The 23,707-nt window shown below is 38.8% G+C and overlaps 4 protein-coding genes and 1 non-coding gene across 5 annotated transcripts in view; 2 read left to right on the forward strand and 3 right to left on the reverse strand.

Moving 5' to 3' along the window:
• Positions 1 to 211: 211 nt before the first annotated feature.
• On the reverse strand, positions 212 to 1,738 carry cox7b (cytochrome c oxidase subunit 7B). The gene is made up of 3 exons (XM_077505042.1): positions 1,575 to 1,738; positions 953 to 1,068; positions 212 to 431 (listed from the first exon to the last, which is right to left on the reverse strand). Exons 1-3 carry the CDS (start codon positions 1,609 to 1,611, stop codon positions 342 to 344), a joined length of 243 nt encoding a protein of 80 aa, XP_077361168.1. The 5' UTR covers positions 1,612 to 1,738; the 3' UTR covers positions 212 to 341.
• A 164-nt stretch (positions 1,739 to 1,902) lies between these two features.
• Positions 1,903 to 2,013, forward strand: trnal-caa (transfer RNA leucine (anticodon CAA)). Its single transcript has 2 exons — positions 1,903 to 1,940; positions 1,968 to 2,013. It is a non-coding gene; the product is annotated as a tRNA-Leu (tRNA).
• Positions 2,014 to 2,774: 761 nt separating this feature from the next.
• pgrmc1 (progesterone receptor membrane component 1) lies at positions 2,775 to 10,011 on the reverse strand. The gene is made up of 6 exons (XM_077504900.1): positions 9,893 to 10,011; positions 9,096 to 9,179; positions 7,327 to 7,551; positions 5,520 to 5,901; positions 4,508 to 4,663; positions 2,775 to 3,455 (listed from the first exon to the last, which is right to left on the reverse strand). Exons 4-6 carry the CDS (start codon positions 5,812 to 5,814, stop codon positions 3,361 to 3,363), a joined length of 546 nt encoding a protein of 181 aa, XP_077361026.1. The 5' UTR covers positions 5,815 to 5,901; positions 7,327 to 7,551; positions 9,096 to 9,179; positions 9,893 to 10,011; the 3' UTR covers positions 2,775 to 3,360.
• Positions 6,435 to 11,016, forward strand: rab24 (RAB24, member RAS oncogene family). The gene is made up of 9 exons (XM_077504899.1): positions 6,435 to 6,857; positions 7,356 to 7,561; positions 7,867 to 7,935; positions 8,048 to 8,126; positions 8,372 to 8,439; positions 8,512 to 8,611; positions 8,812 to 8,862; positions 9,104 to 9,163; positions 9,876 to 11,016. Exons 2-9 carry the CDS (start codon positions 7,445 to 7,447, stop codon positions 9,941 to 9,943), a joined length of 612 nt encoding a protein of 203 aa, XP_077361025.1. The 5' UTR covers positions 6,435 to 6,857; positions 7,356 to 7,444; the 3' UTR covers positions 9,944 to 11,016.
• A 703-nt stretch (positions 11,017 to 11,719) lies between these two features.
• Positions 11,720 to 23,707, reverse strand: part of nsd1b (nuclear receptor binding SET domain protein 1b) — a 28,163-nt gene continuing 16,175 nt past the window's right edge. Inside the window, 13 exon segments of the mRNA XM_077504897.1 lie at positions 11,720 to 15,853; positions 16,302 to 16,503; positions 18,568 to 18,674; positions 18,756 to 18,897; positions 19,019 to 19,135; positions 19,209 to 19,331; positions 19,560 to 19,706; positions 20,617 to 20,729; positions 20,790 to 20,995; positions 21,136 to 21,292; positions 22,645 to 22,824; positions 22,902 to 23,079; positions 23,082 to 23,104. Coding sequence (XP_077361023.1) covers positions 15,261 to 15,853; positions 16,302 to 16,503; positions 18,568 to 18,674; positions 18,756 to 18,897; positions 19,019 to 19,135; positions 19,209 to 19,331; positions 19,560 to 19,706; positions 20,617 to 20,729; positions 20,790 to 20,995; positions 21,136 to 21,292; positions 22,645 to 22,824; positions 22,902 to 23,079; positions 23,082 to 23,104 — 2,288 coding nt within the window. The 3' untranslated portion in view covers positions 11,720 to 15,260.

The raw sequence follows: 23,707 nt of genomic DNA on the forward strand, positions 1-23,707 counted from the left end.
TTTTAAAATTAGATTTTCTACATTTATTATCACATTTTAGCCATGCACTTTTTGGCATCAACAGCTACTTTGACAAACTTTAATACCAAATAGAAAATCAAATTCTTGCTCAAATTATTATTATTTTTAAATAAAAATTATTCTGTCAAGTGCATATCCGTAATCACAATTGTTTTCACACTGTTTAGTATTAAAAAAACAAAAACAAATCTAGAATCACATTTAATTTATTGGACAATATTGAAACACACTCTGGCAGACATTTTCTGTTCATCTGTACAGTCTGAAGAATTTTGTTTGGATCTCTACCATGGTGGCTTTTTTGTTGTTGTTGTTTTGTTTCACTCATTAGTCTCCTCCTCCCTCCATGGTCTGGGCATCATCCTCCCAACAGGTGACAGATTCCAACTGATGCCTGTCTGAGTCACCACCTGTAAGGCAGGGAGGGGGGGGAAAGGGCTCACATTCTAGAAATCAGTATGAGGGAATGCCATTTAAAATACAGCTATTATCACGAAATTATGATGCGCAACAACATGTAGCAAGTGGTCACCATCTTTGTGGAATAAATATATATATATATATATATATATATATATATATATATATATATATATATATATATATATATATATATATATATATGGATAAAGTACTTCAAACATCACTAAAATCCACAATAACAAATAAATTTTCAGCCAATGAGCTTATTGGAGTTTATTTATTTTTTAAACCTGTCAGCCAATTGGAGCTAAATAGTAGACAAGACAACATTGATAGGTTGAGAAACAAAAACATTCCCCCCAAAAAATGCAATTTCCCCCCCAGACCATAAATATATAAATTTCTCAGGAAACGATCATCCTATTTTCCAAAATGTTAGTGCTTTGTAATCCACTTCAACAGACATTTCAAACTTGCCATGTTGATAATAAAAATGAGCGACACTTACGTATGACCACACAGCTGTGCAGAAAACAAACCCGCCGACCAATATGGCGTTGCCATACTTGGAGTGGAAGTCCTGGGGAGCGGTGGATCCGTGCCTCAATTGGCGTGCAGCTTGACCTGGAAGACAACAGTAATATACCATTTTCATCTTTTGACAGTTGACGTACAGTTTGACTGCCATTTGTATGGCTTTGTAAACTCAAGCCATCCAAGCCACAACATGTAATTGTTTAGTTAATAATGTTGAATATGTCAAAACATTTATTTGGACATTGGTACAATGTTTTTGATTTTTTTATTTATTTTTTTGAGCGAGAGAACGGACACTTTTCTTGAATGGGGGCCTCAGGTTACGACTTTTTTTCTGCGTTCTTGTGCAGCAACGTGTCGAGCAGTGTCAAGACAGCATATCAAATGGACTACAATATTAAAGTTCTTTAGACTCATATTAATGAAAATTGTAAAACATCGCAAACCACAGCTTAGCATTAGCTTGCATGTTAGCACGCTGACCGGGGTGACCCACCGGAGACGCGTGTAGACTCACAGAAGCTTGATCGCTAAACGTAGTCCGATATTTTTAAGCACATAAATATGCATTTAATAAAGACAAGTCGGCTTACCGCTGATGTTAACGGCCGCTTTCGCGAATCTGTACATGTCGATTAGCCTGGCGTTGGTTGAAGATACCCTTGAACGGCGGAAGTGGTAGTATGGCTGTTTCGCAGCCGCACGACGGAAGTGACGTAGTAGTAAAAATACGCTTAACGCATGAGCACGAGAGGAATGTAGCAAGAAAAAAGTGCTACTTTACGCTTGTGGGCTTTAAAAACACGAAATATCAACGAATATTACATATTTATAGAGGTAAATAAAAATACATTTAATGTAAATCAAAACTTGGTTGAATAAAATATAAAATGAAACATGTCGACGTCGATTGGTAGCAGTGTCAGGATGGCCGAGTGGTCTAAGGCGCCAGACTCAAGGACTCAACTCCTTCCGTTGAACGGGAATTCTGGTCTCCGAATGGAGGCGTGGGTTCGAATCCCACTTCTGACACATACCTTTTCTTAAATTTTAGTGTATGTAGAGCTAGATTCAGATGTAATAGTAACGTGTCATAAGGTGTATTTTTTCCAAACGTAACGTCGAATTTTGTATGAAAGCAGTAGGTTATGTTACAAATTACAATTTGCACTGTAATGTTGAATAAATGTAATGCAAAAATGTCCTGGTTTTACAGCATTTATTATCTTGGTAGCACATTATGCTGGGCTTTGAAATGACTATTTTCATAAGATTGAGTATTAATCTTTGGATTTGCAGTGAATTGGTTGTATCAGCTGCCATTTAAAATGTCTAAGTACCGTACTTATCTCTCCGGATTATCGTTCTTTGAACACTGGTACCTTTAGTGTATGAGTTTTTGAGGTAGGAGTCGTTCGTCAAATTTTTGGCTTTCATTTAAAACCAAAAATTTGACATTTAAGTGCTGTATGATGGCGATGAACTCGCTGACAATATTCACAGGCATATTTTCTTATCGTCTGTAAAACTACTGCATTTTACCGAGCATTTGCAACCATCTGCATCTACCGTGTAAGCGTGTCCATGCATGCTCGAAATACTGCCCCCTTGTGGCCAAGATGTGCACACAATTAACGTATGAGATCTCGATGCACAAACTGCTTAATTACTCTATATTTACGGTAATTATGACCGTTTTTACAAAGTGCACTTCAAATCTACATGAGAAACATTACATTTTTGAGGGAGTAAATTTGTATCACAAGACAACAATGTATAATAAAACAAAGAAATAGCTTTTATCAAAGGTTTATTTATTAAATGGATATCATTTCCAGGCTGACAGTATTATAACACTCAGTCTTTATGTACAGAGCTTAGCAAGTGACAGTTATTGCCTAGATGAATTTACATTAACGGAGAATATGTGGCATGTTTAAACAGGAATGACGGTGGAAAGAGAGAAGCATGATTTCATATGGAAGGAATATACACTTGGTTCCACCTCAAACCAACAAACAAAAAAGAAATCTTGCCTAACAGTTTACATGACTTCCAATTGGCCCCCTTCTCCTTTCCGGAAGGCCGCACCCGTCCGTTCATGCTGCCTCGGTATACATACAAGTCACCTGGCGACTTTTAATCAACAAGAGCTTACTTTCTTTGCGCCCGTTTCGCACCACATCCAGACGTGCAAAACAATGATCCAATTGATTTGTAACCGCTCAACGCTTATGACATCTCAAGGCAGCAGAAACCCAAGGTCGCATTCATGTAACCTTCGTGGGAGGTGGACAGTATTTCAATAACAACACAGAAGATTTAACATGAAGGCATCCCGCGTCTTTTTCCGTCTCGCCGCCACGCGCGTTTTATTCTTTAGTCTGCTTTCTTGTCCTTCCCTTCCTCGTCGTCTGTGTACTCCGTCGGCTCCTCGCCGGGCTTCAGCAGCTTGCCGACGTAGTCGTATTTAACTGCAACGGTAGAAAAACGGGACGCGTATTGAGAACCTCACTTTTTAGCTTAATAGTGAACACAAGCGTACGTTGACATTTGTCAAATTATTATTATTGCTTCAACTGAGAAAAAAATTGGGTAAGTCAAGCCCTTCAATAAAATGGACGCTGAGCAAACGAAACAAAAAACAAATGTCAATATTAGTGCTGTCAAAGTTAAAGCGTTAACTAATTAATTCATCACAAAAAAATTATTGTATTCATCATGTATTAACGCAGATTAATCATGCTATTAATTTTGACTGCATTTAATAAATGCTTGTGTATGACTTTCAGAATATTTGTTCATGTCAAACTATTGTGGTCATTTTTTTTTTTTTTTTACCCTTTTTAAAATTATGCAAGTAAATAACTGATTAGAAAAACAGGAAGATGAGCGTGTGCAGTGGATAAAAATATTTAAGACGTCCTCATAACATGAAATGACGGAATTTTTTTTTATTTTTTAATTAAGCGATTAATCGTGATTAATCAAAATTCTAAAATAAGATATTTAATTATATAACAATAATAATAATAATACAAATTATTAATAAAAATGATAATTTTTTATATTTCTAAAATAAGATAAAATAAAAAATAACATTAAATAATAATAAATAATCAAATAAAATAAAAATTTAATTCTAAAATAAGATAATAAAAGCCTTTTTAATTAGGAGATTAATCGTGATTAATCAAAATTCTAAAATAAGATATTTAATTATATAATAATATAAATTAAAAATAAAAAATTATAATTATTTTATATTTATAAAATAAGATAAAATAAAAAATAATAACATTAAATAATAATAATAATAATAATAATAATAATAATAATAATAAAATAGAATAAATAAAATTCTAAAATAATAATAATAATAACAATGAAAGCATTTTTATTTAAGCGATTAATCGTAATTAATCCAAAATTCTAAAATGTCGTTAATCTGATTTTAAAAAATGTAATCGTTTGACAGCTCTGGTCAATATTTCAACTATGTGGCGAGACTTTTGCAGGCACTCACACGTGAACTGCGCCTCCCACTCGGAGAGGCTCTCCTGCTGCGTGGCACTCAGGTCGGACAAGTCGTCGTGTTGGTCTTTCAGGGCCTCCTGACCCAGGCAGAACGTGGCCAGGCCTCGGGATGCGTCCCTGCCGGCGAACACGCCGTACGGACCGTCTGCAAAATACAACATGGAAATTTGACATACACGGGTAATTAAAACAACCACGCAGAGTATTTCTTAAGTTTGGCCACCCCACAATGAGTTTTGCCACCCGTGACTTAGAAGCTTGGCTGGTCTGAGACCTTTCAAATGCTACCTGTTCAAAGCCCAAAAGGTAAGCAGAATTGCACTGAGATTTGTGGGATGCACAAATTAATATTAGCTTTTTTTGGATGCACTTCTAAGTGTTAACTTATCATCTCCTTCCATATTTGATACACACACGGAACTTATCATTGGGTGTGAGTACTATTCACAAGCATGGGATTCTGTAGCTGGGCGTGTAGTGCAAGGAGTGAAAGAAAAAAAGAAAGGTTTTGCATGACAGCAGTGTGATCTCAATGCTGGTCAGAGGTTACACACAGCAGAGGTTGCAAAGCTGAAATGAGATAAACGAGCTGAGGTGCGAATTTTCCGGGTTCATGAAGATGCAAGTGTGCTATTGTATAATAGTGCAGCAATTACGAGTGCCTAAAAGTGTTCGGTGAAGTTGCAGTTTTGGAATTCGACCCACATAAAAACATGAAGAATGCCTCCTACTGCATCTCAATTAACGTGCTTTGTCTGAAAGAAAAAAAGAAAAGAAAAATCACATCCAGTTGTTTGCACTTTCAAACGTCACTTAAAGCGAATAATTTATTTCTCCGACCGTGTTGCGGAACGAGATCCAAGCCAGAAAACCTCACGTTGATATATGTCGACCCTTTGTGTTGTTTTAACGCGATAAATTGATTGTTAGCTGTCCTCATCGGCCCTGTTAACGCATTCGGCCTCGTAAAACTTCATGCTAAACATCCAACAAAGCTTTACCAGGCCCGTAGAACTTGCTGCCCCTCGTCACGTCGAAGACTTTTCCATTGACAGCCATTAAGATTCTGGGACTTTGCACCCCATCGTAAGGCTTCAACTCGTCCAGGGTGAAGTCTCGCTTCTTCAGTTTGGCCAGCGGCTGCTCCGCCGCGTCGACCTCCGGCGGCTTGTCCCCGCGGAAGATTTTGTACAGCAGGTAAACACACAACGCGAGAAGCGTTAGGTTCAAAGGGGACGTGAAAATCTCCTGCAAGATTCCGCCTGAAGTTGTTTCGAGCTCGTCCGCTTCAGCCATGTTGATTCTGTCCGTGTTTTCGTCTGTGTGTGCGTGTCTGGGGAGTGGGAGAAGTGACGAGCTTTCAGCCAATCACAGTTCCCGGATCTGTGATGTCAAAAATGATAGAGTCCAATCACATTAATACTGTAAATCCGATTAAATTGATATTAAATTATTGCCGTCATGCAGGTCACGTACAAAGTAGCGTGATTGTGAAAGTAACTATGAACATGTGATGCATTTTAGTTGAGTTGTGTACTGTATTTTATTCTTAAACTTTGATGTTTATTACTTTTTTAATGAATTCTGTGCTATTAGCAATACTGAATGAATATGTTTTTGCATAAATACAAATTCTTATTTTTTTATGTACAGAGTATGGAAGTGTATTGCATTCACTTGGGAAAAAAAATCTTTTTTTAGACTATTTTTTTAGAGCTTTATTTTTTGTGTATTTTTGTTAATTTTATGTTTTGTTTTTCCCCGTTTTTCTGATTTTAAAAAAAATGTCTATACAAGTATGCCAATCTTCCCTTGTGCCCATAAAAAAACAATGTAACGTGTTTTTCTTTCTTACCCAAATTATTAAAATTATAATAATAACTTTTATTGAGTGCCAGCTCGTTTCTTCCGTGTAGATACAAGCCGCGTTGACGTTCGTCTCTAGTTCCTACCCGAACAAACAACGCTGAATTCGGAAAAAATCCCCCCTTGGACGTGTCGCTTAGGTCTCGTTTTAGCACTCATCCACCATTTCACATCATCCCCAGTTTTATCAATTCGAAATGATGTACATTTTGCGTTTGTGAAACGTTTTGTAGCTCTGGTGTTTTCTGCCATTGCGCAACAGGGGAGTGCACGTTCGCGAATAGCAGCCGGCTTAGCTTCGTTTTCGCTCACTTTAGCTTGACGAGGCTGGCCTGAGATGACAAGCGCCTTTCCTGTCACCTTCTTCTTGGCCGTCCACAACATTTTGTAGCCGCCGATGTTGACATCACTTTTTCGGCTTTCTGCTGTTGCGCAGACACGATGAAGACGTGTTGAGACCAGCTAGCTGCTAGGTAAGCTTGCTAATTTCCCCTAAAGCCACCAGAATTGAATTATTTATTGATTGTGATTTATTGATTTGTTCTTAGCAAGCTTCACAAAACAAACCAAGTCTGCTAAATGTAAACAAGAGTGTTTATTTCAGGCCTCGTTATGACCAAAAGAAGCCTGAATTTTGTATAGTTAGCCACTGTAAAATGCTTTAAAATATAGTTTTCCTACATCCTATGTTGTAAGTGAAATAAATTGACAAATATCTGAGTAGTTTGTAACGGAGTAAGACTTATTTATTTATGATTCAGCTAAACTGAAAGCATTCACAGTGATGTTTTATTTATTCATTTTTACTTAATACAGATTGTGTAACTTCCATTATAATCTTAGTAACTAAAGCAAATGTTTTGGGAAATAAAATTCTAGGTTTAAATAAGCTTTTGCTCCTGCCTATGTAATTTCTATGAATAAAAATAAACTACTACATACATATATGCCTGTTGTGTATCTTTTCACAGGCCAGCTCTTCCTCTTCCACACTCACTTCCTTCGCCCTCCTTGTTTTGCCCCCGCCCAACCACGCGCCCCCACTAAGTGGGTGAGGAGTATGAGCGGCATGCGGGTGGACGCCAAGGTGGTGATGTTGGGCAAGGAGAGCGTGGGCAAGACCAGCCTGGTGGAGCGATACGTCCATCACCGCTTCCTGGTCGGACCCTATCAGAACGTAAGATCCAACACAAGAACTGGATTTGAAATTCTGCTTGAGATACATCCAGAATATGTATGGCGTTACATTATAAATAACAGTAAAATGATTTGCTCTCTTATATTAAAACAAAAAAAGGGGGAAATTCAAACAAAAATATCACATTTGTTATATCAAATGACTTTTCTGAAAAATGTACAGGATATAAGAATAAAGTGATTTTTTTTTTAATGAGAAAATGTATGTTTTAAATAAAATACTGTCATATTTCATATAATGCTGATAAGATTTAAAAAAAAAAAACATTTCTGTCCTCCATGCAGACTATCGGTGCCGCTTTTGTGGCCAAACCAATCCAGGTGGGGGACAAAGTGATCACCTTGGGAATATGGGTGAGTCAGCTTCCCCCTTTCTCAAACTTCAAGCATAATGTGACGTCCCGCCTCGCCGCTTTTATATCATTTTTATTATCATTTATTATCATTTTTAATCACACTCTACCAGGACACGGCCGGGTCGGAACGCTACGAAGCCATGAGCAGAATCTACTACAGAGGAGCCCGGGCGGCCGTCGTCTGCTACGGTAAATCGCGTGTGCTGGCGGCCATTTTGTGCCGCATGTGTTGAATTTAATTGGATTGAAAATCTAATCAAATTTTTTTCAGTTTTTTAACTCAACTTGAGATGTCAACATGGATGAATAATTTTCAATAATATTTTATTATACATATTATATTAATAAAAAATAAATAATATAAAAAAATAATATTTTTCTATTTATTTAAACATTTAAAAAAAAATATTTAATGATTGTATTTTCGTCCTTAGATCTGACAGACAGCAGCAGTTTCCAGCGAGCTCGTTTCTGGGTGAAAGAACTGCAGAACTGCGAAGAGGTACGAGAGCTTCTCAGAGGATGATGTGCTCTTATTGTTTTTGTAACATTTTTTTCCCTTTCTTTTTTTTAGCACTGTAAGATCTACCTGTGCGGTACCAAGAGCGACCTGATCCAAGGAGACCGGAGTCTCCGTCAGATTGACTACCACGACACTCAGGACTTTGCTGAAGGTGACAACGCGAGTTCTCGCCCTCGATTAAAAAAGGAGAAACTAGCGTTTGTGGTCAAATGAACTGTGAAATCAAATTAGATTTTTGGGGAACAACTGAGCAAGTAGTCAAATGCCCTGATTGTAAAATACTTCCTGCTCTATCACTTCCTCAATGACTTGACTGTTATGGTTTGTTTATTTTATTTTATTTTTGTGTAGAGATCGGCGCACAGCATTTCGAGACCTCCAGTAAAACGGGAAGCAACGTGGGTGAGTCACAGTCGTCCGCAGACATGAACGCGTGCATTCATTGATTCATCGTCTGTCCAATTCTCACGTGGAGGACAACTTGGAAACGTGCTCATTTTATGATCGGTTTGAAAGTTCAACAAGAAATGGAACGCCTGTGAGTCTTAGCGCACCAGCGAATAGTTGCTAGCTTTGTAAAGCAAACTTTGTATGAAAGCGTTGAAGAATGAAAATGAAAGTGACACGCCTCTTACCACCACAGACGAGCTGTTCCAGAAGGTGGCCGAGGACTACAACAACGCCGCTTTCCAGTACATGACGGGTGAGTTTGCTCGTCACTGTAGACAGAAACAAAAAACTAAAAACAAATCCTTTCAGATGGGTTTAGCTCAGCTTTTTAAATATTTCACATTACTTAAAAAACTCATAAGGTTACGGCGAAATGTCCTAAAAATTTGGACGAATCAATGCAATTACCTTTACAACTCGCTTCTAGTAAACAGTAGGGATGTAACGATACCGGCAATATGGTGATATCGCGATATTAAAACTGCGACAAAATGTCATCGTTGTCATGACATTAAAAGCAGCACATCTGTTTAAAGGGATATTTTACTTATTTAGCCGTTTTTGACAGTCAAAATTAATATTTTGCCTATAATAAATTTGATATTTTAATTATTTTTCATGTACAATTAGTACCTTTAAAAAAAACGTTTTGCAACTTGCTGTCGACTGAAAATGACATCACAAGGGCTCAGGTAACCAATCACAGCTCAGCTTGTGAATGTCACATGACCAAACCGAGAAAACTGGTGAGCTGTGATTGGTTACCTGAGTCCTTGTGATGTCATTTTCAGTTGACAGCAAGTTGCAAAACGTGTTTTTGAAGGTACTAATTGTACGTGAAAAATAATTAAAGTATCAAATTAATTATAGACAAAATATTAACTTATTATTGCTATAATGGGCTAAATAAGTGAAGTATCCCTTTAAAAAAAGTCAGGTAAACACAATGCACTGTGTTTGAGCAGAAGAAACAGGAGTGAACCTGGGCCAGAAGAAAGAATCGTACTTCTACTCATGCTGCAACAGCAACTGACACTGGACTTGGGGATGGAAGATCCGACTGGATCAGGACACGACTCCTGCGGAAGACAACAATAAAAAAAAGAAAAAAAGTGGACAAAATGGTGATTTCTTTTTGTGCCATGACAAACAGTTTGGACTATCCTCTGTCGGGTGGATGTTTGAATTTAAGAACAAACATTTCATCCAGAAGGAGAGTTTCCTTTCCAAAGTTGTGCTGGTTGAAGACAACTAAGCTGCTGTGACTTTTTTTTTTTTTTTGTCTGAAGGAACAGGTTGTCATGCAGTTTATCCAGTTAGCAGATGTTTTAACATGTTTGTGACACGTTTCTACCGCAAGGATCAAGAATTTGAACACACTGCACTGACAACCTATTTGGAGGGTGTGGCATGCAAGTTGTCCCTCCCAAAAACGAATGGGCCAATGGCAAGTGTGGATTTTGTTACCATTAACGACTAAGGAACCTCCAAAAAAAAAAAAAAAAAAATGCAAAATACGTATGATGTATGATGCACATGTGAGCTCCCCACAAAAACAGCACGGATGGAATTTCCTGTACATCCATGGAGCTCTGCTTACCTTTTCGTTGTAGTGTTTACAGCCATCTGCGTTCATGAATGTCGTCTGCGCAAAAGACCACCGGCCAATTCAACTTTTTCCTTTTCCTGTGCGTCACATGATGGGGTCCTCAATGTGCATGGTCTGAGCTGCCTGAATGAAAAAGTGACTGACATTTTTCTCTCACAATTTTTTCCCACCTTTTTTGCGCTTGGTTTACATGAGTGGGAAGTTGAATCAACACATGGGAAGACGACCTCAAATGGCACAAACTGACAAGTCACCTCAAAAAGTTAACAGGCTGCGTTGTTTGACATTTTGTGATTGCACTCTTTATTTATTGCCTTTTCAAATCACAGTGCCGGAAAACGCTTCAATTAACTGCTTGAATGTTTGTTTTTAAATACAAGATGTCAGTGAAAGTTTCAAATATGATAACCCTTGGGAATTACAAGCTTCAGAAAATGTTCCATTCTCAACTGAGCTTTTTTGATGCAAAAATGTCAAAATAAAATTGAAATAATGTACATTTATGGACTACGATTGTGGCCTACAGTGCAAAATGATTCGTTGCTTTACATTTTTTTTTTCTCATTTCACACTTTTCACCCTGTTTCCTACTGTTAAATAAACGTTTGTGCATGAAAAAAAGGATGTTGTAAAAAGTGAAATCTCTTAAAACACACAAAATGTCCACACTGAGTGTTCTTGACAGGAAATTACATTTTTGAGGTTAGACCTGTTAGTGGTGCTTTCGAGGCCACTGGGATTTCATAGCTGCTTTTTTTTTTTTTTTTTTTTTTTGGTAAAGTTAAAAAAAAATATTTTTTTGTATCTAACATTGTATAGATATTAGATTACAGTACTGTATATATTTTTAGATTTCCAAATATCTTTTACAGGAAAAAAAAAATGTTCGATGTACTCCTGCACTCCAAACATAGCTTCTTTTTTTTGTTTTTGTAGCGATTTATTAAAAAAAAATAAAAAAATCATTTTTTTGTATCCATTACAGTATATGTTTAGATATTACAGTACTGTATATATTTTTAGATTTCCACATTCATATTTTGAAACCAAATCAAATTGTTTTGATGTACTCCTGTACCATCTTGAAACATCCAATCAAACTTGAACGTTGTCTGACTCTGAATGCAGCAACTTTTGGTCGCACGTTTTCATGGTACCATTGTTTGCTACTATTTAAAATATTCCAGTTCAGTGACACCATTTAAAACAATAATTTTAATATTTGTCGTCAGAAATATTTTAAAATGTATTTAAAAATAAAAAACTCATTTCCTATTATTTAAAAAAAAATTACATTCCAAAAGAACAATAATAAAATAACATTAAAATGGGAATACAATATGAAATGTTAAGTGTTAAATCCTCGTGTTGTCTTTTCTGTTGGAATCACTTGAAACACATCAAAAGGTGCAGACAGCGACACGTTCAAATGGGAATTTGCCACTTGCAGTTTCTACTTTTTATTTTGGCTTCATGTTGGAGCAGAAAAAAAATGAGGCCAGTACAAAGTGCTTATTTCACAACATCTTATACATATATATATCTATATATATATATATATATTTACTGTAATATTTCTGTAGATTTGCGTGTATGGATGTTGGCGAGACGGAACCGGCTGGAATGAGACGTGTTAGTAAGGGCCGACCAATCCATTCCTTCAAAATAGCTCCAGGGAGAAGACACTTTTAAGGCAGATCTCGCTCACACACGCACCCACACACACACAATACTTAATTTAGTCGACGACGCACACACACGCACTCACACTGAAGCAACACGGTGGCGGTTGTTGTGCGTCACATTTACAGTAATATAAATAAATGACTACAGCGTACAAACTGCAACTTAGTGCCATCTCTCTGGTGTTTCAGTGTTGAGACCTTTTTTTGTTTTGTTTTTTTGACCCCTTTGAACACGTAATGGAAATATATCATGTGGGTAAAAGTATTGGGACACAGGAACTTTGTACATCATAAACGAATCGGTGAGTACTCACTGCCTATGTCCAAATTCACAAGGCTGGGTCCTCCGAAGGGCGAATTCGTCGGCTGCATGACGTCACTCCCGGCGTGACTTGAAAACACGCACAGACTTACACATGAATGGAGAGGCAGTTACCGACAAGTAACATTGACAATCCATTCCATCCATTCAATGCTGCATTCGAGGATGGTCGGAAGTCGGACTTTTCCGAGTTCAAACCAGTAAGTGTGAACAGGAACGCCCCCTTGAACTCGGAAATTCCACTTGAGAAGTCGGAAGAAAGAAAAAAAAAAAAGGACCCAGACTTCACCGGCGGACTACAATGTGACGTCACTCTGAATAGCAAAATACAATTTACTCGAATATAAAACTAGATAGCTTTCTTCATTCATAAATATTCGACCTAACTCCACGTAACGCAACGCAACGTACGTGACAGTATTACCGCTATCTCCCTGCATGAAATTATACGGTCAACTACTTAACTGTATGGAATAAGATTAAAACAATAAATGAAGCAAAATTGCAAAAAGGTACGTTTTCTGGAGGTCAAATTGAGTTTTGAGGCCCAAAATAAAAAACAATTTATCACTATCCGCCATTTTGGTTGTTTACTTTCACCTCGAACGCTTTGAGGTCGGAACTGGGAAGTTTCAACTCGTATTTTTCCGACTTCCGACTATCCTCGAATGCAGCATAAATCCGTGCGTGCTGTCGAGTCGCACAGTAAGTGACGTCATGCATCCGACAAATTTGGCCTTCGGGAGGACCCAGCCTTGTGAATTTGGACTCAAGCACTGAGAGTGAATGCTTGGATGCATCTCAGCTGGGAGCTTTTCACGTGCAGTTTCAATTTTCTTCCTTTGCCAAAAACATGTCAGATTCATTAAAGACTACATAGTCCACAGGTGTGTCAAGGTCTGGTAACCAGTCCGGTGCGCAAACACCACATGAGGATAAGTACTATAAAAAGAGGAGTGAACGTCACTGTGTCCCAATATTTTTGTCCATCTTGTGTATTATATTTTTGTTTTCTTTCTCCCCTCCACTCAGATTCCAAGAAATATCCTTCGGACTCGAGCGCTTTGTCGCAATTCCGCCCGTGATGTCTAGCGGGTTGTCACCTTCGCGTTTCGCTGAAGCACCGTCGAAAGCGCGTCAGTCGCGGTTGGTCCAAAAGGTCCACCCACACTCCTTGCTGACGGCATCTAAGGAAGCAACAAGTGTCCAGTAAAACAGGAAACAGGAAAAGGACAGTCCCATTAGAGGCCGACTTAAGGTGACTTCGACTCAAGTGGATTACGAAGCGTACGCCAGAGAGAGTTGATATGAAAGCTGGCCCAAGAACGTTTTGCCTTTACACGCACAAAACATTCAGAGAGTATGTAGAAGTCCCATTATATGGGAACTCTCTTTGGGAGGAAAAAAACCCCCAGATACAGTAGTATTATCCATCCTAAATACAATTAAATGTGCAAATGTATTATTTATATTTATTATTATTTTATTATCAAAATTAGTGCATTAATTTTGAGTTTATTTAAAATTCTTTTAACGCCAATTTTTTAAAATTTAACATTGGTGGAGACTGGTATTTTACAATTTGAAAAATGTGCAGTATTCACAAGTTACTTTATGGTAAAGATGAGAAAGCTCGTAATATGAAAAGAAAAATGCACCGAGATGTCACAACGTCTTACAAATGCAATTATGCCACCTAGTGGCAGAAAAATGACCAACACAAATCAATATCTCATGTTTTTTTTACAGTAAGTACATCTTTTTTAACGCAATTTTATGAATTATGAAATTACTGTTTAAATGACTAAATAATGCAGCCATATTTCTATTAGTTCCACTTCTTTGTTAACAAGATTATGAAAACTTAGACAAATTTTTTTACTGTATATTCTATTGTATATTTAAAACAGAAATAAAATTTGCAATTAACTGTGAGTTAACTATCGAGGCCATGCGATTAAAAAAATTTAATCACCCGACACCCCTAAATCTGATAGTTTTTAAATGAAATGTTATATTAATGACTACTAGTCATTTAACGCCAAGTATCAATACCTCAAGTAAGTGCAAAATTGAGTGCAAAAAATATTGTTTTGATCATCATTTTGTTCGTTTGTATTTAATCACTAATTTCACAATTCTTCCGAGTTATTTTGGTCACAAGCAACCTCAACATGAAAAAATTAACGCACATTCACAATTTATTGTGAAACCACAAGTAATTTACAGCCACTGTAGTGTTTGTAATTGCCAATAGCAGCCACAAGATGGTGCCAAAGCATCTTTTTTTTTTTTTCGTAAATGAAGCTCCTAACCTTCAGATCAACATAGTTCCTTCGCTCCAAGACGGTGCAAACGCAATATTAATACTAGCTGTAGGAGAGGTGTGCTTTCCCATGAATAAATAGCAAAGTCAACGTTACAGTCCACTTGCTTCGGGAGCCAAAAGGTGCAGTATTCAAGCAGATTCAGCAGAAGGCGCCGTTTGGTCAATTATTGCGCGTCAAAGGCAGAATCTTGCGGCGACAGCTCTCATATTGACTCTCGCGAAGTGTACCTAATGTTATGGCCGCTGGAAATGAGCTCATGGCGGAACACGGTGAATGAAACAATTGTTATTATTTTACAGTTGTCGCGAGTGAATGTGTGCAAAAGGTCCGAGCTTGCGTCGCAAGTGCTTCCTTGTTAACAGAATTAACGACACATTCCATAAAGTTATTCACAAACCACTGCGTCACTCCTCCTCTTCATCGTCATCTCTGATCTCAAGATATTCCAGAGCCTCCTCGTCATCATCATCATCCTCATCCTCGTCGTCATCGTCTTCCTCCAGCATCTCCTCCTCGTCCTCGTCCAGGACGTCCCTGTCCTCCTCGTAGGAGGAGATGGGCGAGTATTGCGGGAGGTGGAACGCGCCGCTGCCCGCGGGAGGTGAGGCCGAAACGGGAATGGTGATGGGCAGCGGGATGGAAAAGGCGGGAAACGACTCCTGGCCGACGACCTCTTGGACCCTGGCGGGGGTGGGGGGCGTGCCGGCGGCGGGGGAGACGTCGGGCGCGGCGGCGGACGACGACGGGGTGATGACGGCCATCCCCAGGCCCGACGTCAAGGAGCGGGACTGGGGGTTGTACTCGCGGATCTCGCCGGGCTCCAGCGGGTCGGGCCCGCACGGGTCGTGCTCGGTGCACGACAGCTTGCCGTCCAGCTTGGAGATGAAGAGCAGGCCCTCGCGGTGCTGGCCGCAGAAGGAGCTGGGACACGTCTCGCAGAAGGACAGCGCCTCCTTGCCGCAGATGTCGCACTGGTGGCGCGGACACTCCCAGCGGCCTGGCAACAACACAGGCAATTAGTACCAGATAAACTACAATGGAATGAGACCATTGTTGTCATTTTTTTTGCCACTAGATAGCATAACTGCATTTACAGCTCAGCGCATTTTTCCATCTCATCTTTAACATGAAGTAACTTGTGAAATTGTGCACATTTTGAAAATTGTAAAATACAACTTGACCCCAGTCTCCACAAATATATGCATTATTATTATTAGATTTATCACAGCTAAATTTGACGTGGACGTGTCTGCTGTGTTGCGATTGGAATTCCCCCAGTACAGGCTTTCCAACTAAGGGGCGTTCATTAATCACGTGTGGCGTTTACCGTATTAATTTTGACACCCCTAAAATATATTTGATGTTTTATTTGATTTTTTTTTTAAATAAATGTACTATGTGTGAAAAGTGTTGAGGATGACAAAGCGTGATTGGCGGCGACTGACCGGCGGGCCTCTTGGTGAGGTTGAGGCAGTCGGCGTGGTAGACCTTGGGGCAGCCGGGCTTCTTGCAGGAGACCATCTGCCCGCCGTCGCCGCAGCTGAAACACTCGTCCTCGCGCTCTTTGGTCACCACCACCTTCTTCTTCCTCCTGCCGTGGCCGCGCCGCTTCAGCTTGCGGCCTTTGTCGTCCGACGGCGGGTTGTTCTGATGGGAAAAGTCGATCATTTGGGCTGCAACCATTCATTTTGTTTAGAAGTTGTTCACTAGAATATCAACGCAGTATTTTGTGCGGAAATGAGAGGCCAGGAGGAAATAGTCCCAACAAGCGCCAACAGGTTTCCCAGTTAACAGCCGGAAATTTTACACTGCCCATGGCACTCACCACTTTTAAAGCCAGCAACAGTCAATGTTACAGATTTACGGACGAACTGGAGGATGGCCACCCCAAATGGACAAAAATCATACCCGCACATTTCATCACAAATGTAGCATACTTTTTCTTCATGCAATTAAATGGATCGGTTAATCTGTAAAATACAGTGTTCCCTCGTTTATCGCAGGTTAATCTTTCGCGCCATCGCTGTTTCGCGTACTTTTGTGTGTTTTGTTTTGTTTTTTTAACGTGCTTTTTGGTTTATTTTTTGGGTTTTTTGCGCAGTCGTATCTCTCGAACGGTGTCGGTCCCGTCGATCCACAACATTGCATTCCGGAGATAGAAAATATACGCTGTGCTGTATAATTAGTAAATTAAAAACAAAACAAAACATACTTTTAATCGCAAAAAATATGACTGAATTAAACAAAAAAAAAAAGATGAATGAAAAAACATTCATAATAAACTAAAAATCATACGAAAATGGAAAAAGAAATAAAAAATATATACATACACTGTGCTGTATACTGTGATAAGTAAATTAAAAAAAAAGTACTAAAAAATGACTAAATGAAAAATGATAAATGAAAAAAAAAAAAGACAAATATATATACGATGCTGTATACTGTAATAAGCAAATTAAATTAAAAAAACATACTTTTAATGGAAAAATGAATGTAAATGAAAAAAAGAACATGATGAATGAAAAAAATATATACTAAAGTAAAAATCACACGAAACCGGAAAAATATATACAGTGTTCCCTCGTTTTCTGCTGGGGTTAGGTTCCAAAAAATACCCACAAAAAATGAAATCTGCGAAGTAGTTAGCCTTATGTTTACATTTATTATAAATGTTTTAAGGCTCTAAAACACTTCACAACAGTTTATACCAGGGGTGTCAAACATAAGGCCCGCGGGCCGGATCAGGCCCGCAAAGGGGTTTAATCCGGCCCGCGAGATGATTTTGTAAAGTTAAAAAAAAATAAAAAAATAAATAACATTGTAATGTCGGACTAATTAATCAGCCGGCCACAATCAAAATATATAAAATTTGTAATTTCACAAGCAGTCCTCAGACGAGCAATGCAACGTACGGGGGAAATGTCCTGGATGTCATTTTTTTTCACACAACTTAAAGTTATGGTTTGTTTCATTGTTATTATTATTATTTTAAATCATAGGCCAACATAAATGTGTTAAATACGACACAAATTCAATTACTGTTAACACAAATCGATATGACAAGGATTAGCGTCCTTATAACGTCATTAAATACGCCAGGCAATGCATTCTGGGAATGCATACAATATATATGCAAAACAGGTCGATTTAACACGTCCGGAACGTATACCGCGAAAGTGTTGCCGCGTTCCATTAGCATTTGTGTTATTCTTCGGAACAACATAATTACACTTGAGTTCTGTAATTTAGGGCTGGTCCACGAAAATCTGCGTATAAATGACGGTAATCGTATATAAGTTATATACCGTTATTTTACCGATGTGGCCCACTTGGTAATATATTTTTTCCCATGCGGCCCCTGAGCTAATATGAGTTTGACACCCCTGGTTTATACACTTTTCTCATGGACGCATTTACATTTTCTCACATTTCTCTCTTCAATGTTCAAACGTTCATAAATTTTATAAAATAGGTAAAAAATAAAAATACAATACAGCGAGGCAGTGATATGTGAACCACATTATAGCGAGGGAACACTATAATTAACGGGAATTATTATTTTTTTTTAATTAATGCGGATTTCTATTATCGCGGGTAGTTTTTGGAATGTAACACCCGCGATAAACGCGGGAACACTGTAATGGATTTATGAGATTATTTCATAACTGCAGCCCTAATTAACAATTTAAAAAACGACAGAAGGAAACAGACCTTAGGCCTCACGCCGAGAAAGCCGCTGCAGTTGGGCGCTCCGCACTTGCACACCGTCTTGCCGTTGCCCAAACATTCCAAATTGTAGTTGAAGGTCAGTTCAGTGCCTGAGAAAAAAAAAAAAAAAACACTCCATAAGAATCTGTCTGGACATGTGGCATTTTTGTTTTTTTCGTGAAGCAGCCTACCTGCCGAGATATCCACCAAGGCGAACAATCCGACGCGCGTGTCGCCGCTCACCGTCCACTTTTGCGTCTCGCAGTTGGGCTGGCAGCAGTGGTTCATGAAGCGAGCCTCGTTCCCTTTCGGACCGGCGTCGATGATGCGATCCTGGCAGACAAGTCGAGGGAAACATTTTCAGATTTAATGTAGAATACAAAATCCATTGTGAAGGAAAATAATTGGAACTTTTTTTTTTTTTTTTGTGTATTAGCATTTTGAGCCCACATACCTTGTCCAGCGTTAGCATGTAGAAGTTACAGATGTCGTGCTCCTGGGCGTGTCTGATCCTGGTCCTGCACTCCTCCTCGTCGATCACCTCCCCTACGTACTCGCTCACGAACTGACCCTGACGGCGAACGTGCGCAACCAACTTCCGGCAACTGCGTGAAGGAGCGCGAGCGCGTGCGGACTTGTCGTACCTTCTTGATGTCGTGCACGCAGCGGAGGCCCCAGCCTCGAGACAACGTCCTGAAGATCTCAACCTGGCTGTACTGACGCCTGCTGAACGTCTGGTTGAGGCAGCGCTCACCGGCCGGGCAAACCTGTGACGAAATTGTAGTTAATAGAGAGTACACAATCTATTGATGATGAATAAATGTATTTGTTTGCATTTGATACATATTGCAAAAACATTTACATGTACAGTAATTTCTCAACTGTATTAGGACCAACAACCGCCATTTTCATCGCTTCCCAAGTCCAGTGTGGACACAACATTAGGTACACCTGCACGAATTTAATGAGTCAGACCGCCGTCATTTTCTTCATACCTGCGGGTGACATTCGTACAGCAGCATGCGGTTGATGCACTCTGAGTCCATGCCGCACGGGCTCTCGTCCGTCGCCTTGCAGTTGCAACGCGGGATCTCCGACAAGTCGGCCGTGACGATCTGGACCTTCCCGATTGGCCGGTTCACCTGCGGGGAAGGAGTCGAGATATGGAGAGAAGTTGTGTGAAGCAGTAATGCAAGGCTTTACGAACACAATTTGGGGACTGTTTGACCTGTTACGATATTACTAACGCACGTTCCCAACTGTGCTGTCATTGACTGACTTTCTAGCACTGCAGATTTGCGATTGGTTAAAACGGATTGTTGATCATGAAACGGAATTAATGATTGGCTGTGATGTCAGTCAAAGTGCGCGTATCCATATTCAACATGTCACCTGGTAAATGTTATTTTAATTAATAGAATTTGTTTTCTTGAAGCACATCATTTATTTATATATTTTTAATAAAAGTTCATTATTATTAATATTATTATTGTTATTATTATTATTATTATTACTTATTGCCTGTTGCCAGGCAGACAAAAAAAAAAAAAGAACTGCTTTATTTCTTCTTTTCCGGACAGCAACAAAAAAAGTGTTTACAGGAATAATTAATAATTCAGGTTCACAAGAATATTTTTTTATTTTTTTATTTTTTTAAACAATGAAACAGAAATAGGTTTTCACCTGGATAGGGTTATTTTTTAATGCAACATTATATTAAAAAGATCAGTTCAGTTAATTTTTTTATTTTATTAATATAATTAATCTAAGTACACACTTCAGTTAATGAATATTATTATATCAGTTATTGTTTTTTAGAATTTTTTTTGTGTTTGACAGTATAAAGTTATATAAATAAATAGTTTGTGATATTGGTTATAATTGTCAATTCAATTGTTTTTTCTTAATGTGAAGTTCTGGCATTTTTTCTTTTTTTTTTTTTTATTAAATGTCATACAACAGTAACAAATAAAACTAAACTTTACTACTATGTCCAATATAGGTCAAGTAAAAAAAAAAAGAAAAAAAAAAAAGAAAAGTAAGAGATCTGACCTTAATGTGCTTGTATGGTGGCGGCTTCCTGTCGTTCTTCCTGTCCTCTTGAAGCTGCCGAAGCTCCTTCTCGGCCTGAAGCTCGCGAAAGCGCACCGCCGCCTCCTCCAGAGCTGCCACACAGGAAGTCATCCCCATTTGCCCAGCTGTACAGCAGGTGGCATTTTCCTCACCTTTCTTGTAAGTGGCGTCCACGCCTTTGCCCATCTTCTCCTTGCTGTTGGCGTCCACGTCCATGTAGGGAAAGACGCGCGCCTGGTAAGTCCACAGGTAGTCGTTGGAGCCGAAGAAGTGGACGGGGAACTCGCCCACGTCGTGCCTCATGCGCTGGATGTTCTCCGGGATGCTTTTGGGGTGGCTGACCTCGGCGGGCCACCACCTTGGCAGAAAAAGCAACAAATAAAAACACAGCTTATGTCTGCTATTCATTGATTGTTTGGACAATCATTCACAATTTACTACTACGATAACTGACGATTTCATGTGATGATGTTTTTCAGTGTTATCTTTGTTACTGACCTGTAGCGTCCCACCTTGACCCACAGGATGTCCTTGTAGCGAGGTTTCTTGCCGGCCTTGCAATCGTTGCAGTACCAGCTGCCTTTGGGCATTTCCATGTTCAGGCACTCTCTGTGAAAGGCTGCCGGGCACGACTCGCAGCACAGCAGACTGCCCCCTGCAGGACCAAATTAGAATATGGAATGCCCACATGGAGTGCCAAGTTTGTTTGTTTGTTTGTTTTTTGCTGTATTTAATGTCTCTGTGAATCATGTTAGATTCTTACTGGTAGATAGGGCTGCTCGATAATGTAGAAAATATTACTCACGATTATACTGGTAATAATTGAAATCACGATTAGGATGATCATTTGTTTTTCGGTAAAACAAGAAACTGTTTAAATGTAAAAAAAAAATAAAATTAAGACAAACATTTTTGAAACAATCATGCAAGTTACTTTTGGATGAAACAAAATGTACAAAATTTGTTACTTTAAAATAAAATAAAAAGGTTGCAAATGTATAAATTTAAACAACTCCAAATTAGAATTAATGTATATATATTTTACAATTATGCTGTTTTGTAATTGTGGAGTGTAATAAATTAAATTGTAATTGAATTTCAATTAATTGCACAACCCTACTGTTAGGCGTACAAAGTAATCAAAATTAAGATTATTTGGCCTTGGTGGAGGTCTACATTTTTGTTGCCCCCGCCGCCCTTAGTTTATGCTATGATCTGTATATGTATCTTACAAGAAAGGTCTACGCATTACTGAAGAAAAAATATATGCTGGAATTTACAAAAAAAATTGGTAAAAAAAAAATATATAAATGTAAATATTTAAAAATACGGAAAATTCACACGTAAAAAAAACAAATCTGAAATTACAAATAACTTGTCTGTACAAATGTGGTTGTGATTGATAATTTCTGAGTGAAACTGTTTCAGTAGTGGAAACAACTAAATCCAGATCTGATCCCAATTGCACTGCTTCTTTCATAAAAAAATTCTCCCAAATTTTACTCACATTTTTACCTTTATCCCTGAGTATATGTATATTACTTGATCAAAACATGATGAAGAATTTTAAATATATATATAAACATTTTTAACATATTTTTCTAATCCTGTAATAAATTACATGTCAGGTGAAAGAGCTCATATACCTCATGGTGGTCATTTTGACTCAAGCTTAAGTTTCTCAAGGGCTTTGTGTAACGTCTAATTCAGCATATATATATATATATATATATATATATATATATATATATATATATATATATATATATATATATATACACATCTCTCTCTCTCTATATATATATATACATATACATATATATATATATTTCTGTTTGTCAAATCTTACTAAACTGTAATATAGAAATATTAAATATAGAAAAATTCTATTAAAACTCATTCACGGCCAAGCCAGTTAAAATTGATCTTTGACGTCTATAGTCGTCAATGGCAGCAAATGAGGTAAGTTTGCAGTGTGCTAATTACGAGAGAGTTGTTTGTTGTTACCTTCGGTGCAAACAAAACACCAGCTGACGTTGACATGCTCGTGGTTCTTGACCCCGCGCCGCGGCGTGAAGTGGTTGGGACAGATGATGCTGTTGCTGGAGAGGACCACACAGCCGGCCACCATGCACAGGTCATTGGCGTGGTAAGCCACCGGGCAGCGCACGCACCGCACAAGACGACCTGGCCGCAACGACGCGTTGTAATGCCAGTGGGCCATCAAGGCAACGTGCGTCGGGACAAGCGAGCGAGCGTCTCACCTTTGGAGACGGAAGGACTGCCGGGGCTGGCGATGAAGCAGGTGAGGCAGACGTGGATGGAGCAGCGGAAGCCGCGGCCGACGGCTGCGGTGGGCGCGTAGGCGGCGATGCACTCGCCGTGGTAGAACTTGCCGCACACAGGGATCATGCAGCGCCGCACATCCTCGCTGCGCTTCTTGTGCACACGAAGCAGGTGTGAACGCCTGCGTGTTCAGAAGAATGCGGTTGCACCAGTCTTTCACAACTTTTATTGAGCCAAGGCACATATTTTTCATGAAGACAGTCTTGTGGCAACCCCCAACCAACCCCCCCCCCAAAAAAAACACAAATACAGTAATGCCTTCTCACCATGTAACCTAAAAAACAAAAAACAACTTGTATCTCAAAATCATCTTTCCCCACAGACATCGTTAAAAATGTCTCTCTTGTGATCCACCAGGGGGCAGTAAAATACAGTAGACAAGCACAAACAAAGAAGAGTTTCATAGCTAAGTGACTCAGTAGGCTGCAGTAACAGTCTTTTTCAAAGAGGATAAAAAAATATAAGCCTGTGAGTATTGTTATATTGTCTGAATACATTTGTAGTTATGTTTTTGTTCGAATATCAGGTTCTTAATGTGCTACAACATTGATACATAGATGCTATTTCTTAGCCTATTTATGGCATTTTGCATTACATGCTAGCATGAAGCTAGCGGACATTAAGTGATGTGGTTGTTTTAAATACAGGAGTCATTTTCTTCATGTTTATTTTAACAATTAATGTTTAACTGGTCCGTCTCTGTGTGCCCTGCGATTGGCTGGCG

The sequence above is a fragment of the Festucalex cinctus genome, chromosome 18 (assembly GCF_051991245.1).
Source record: "Festucalex cinctus isolate MCC-2025b chromosome 18, RoL_Fcin_1.0, whole genome shotgun sequence".
In the NCBI taxonomy this organism is placed as follows: domain Eukaryota; kingdom Metazoa; phylum Chordata; class Actinopteri; order Syngnathiformes; family Syngnathidae; genus Festucalex; species Festucalex cinctus.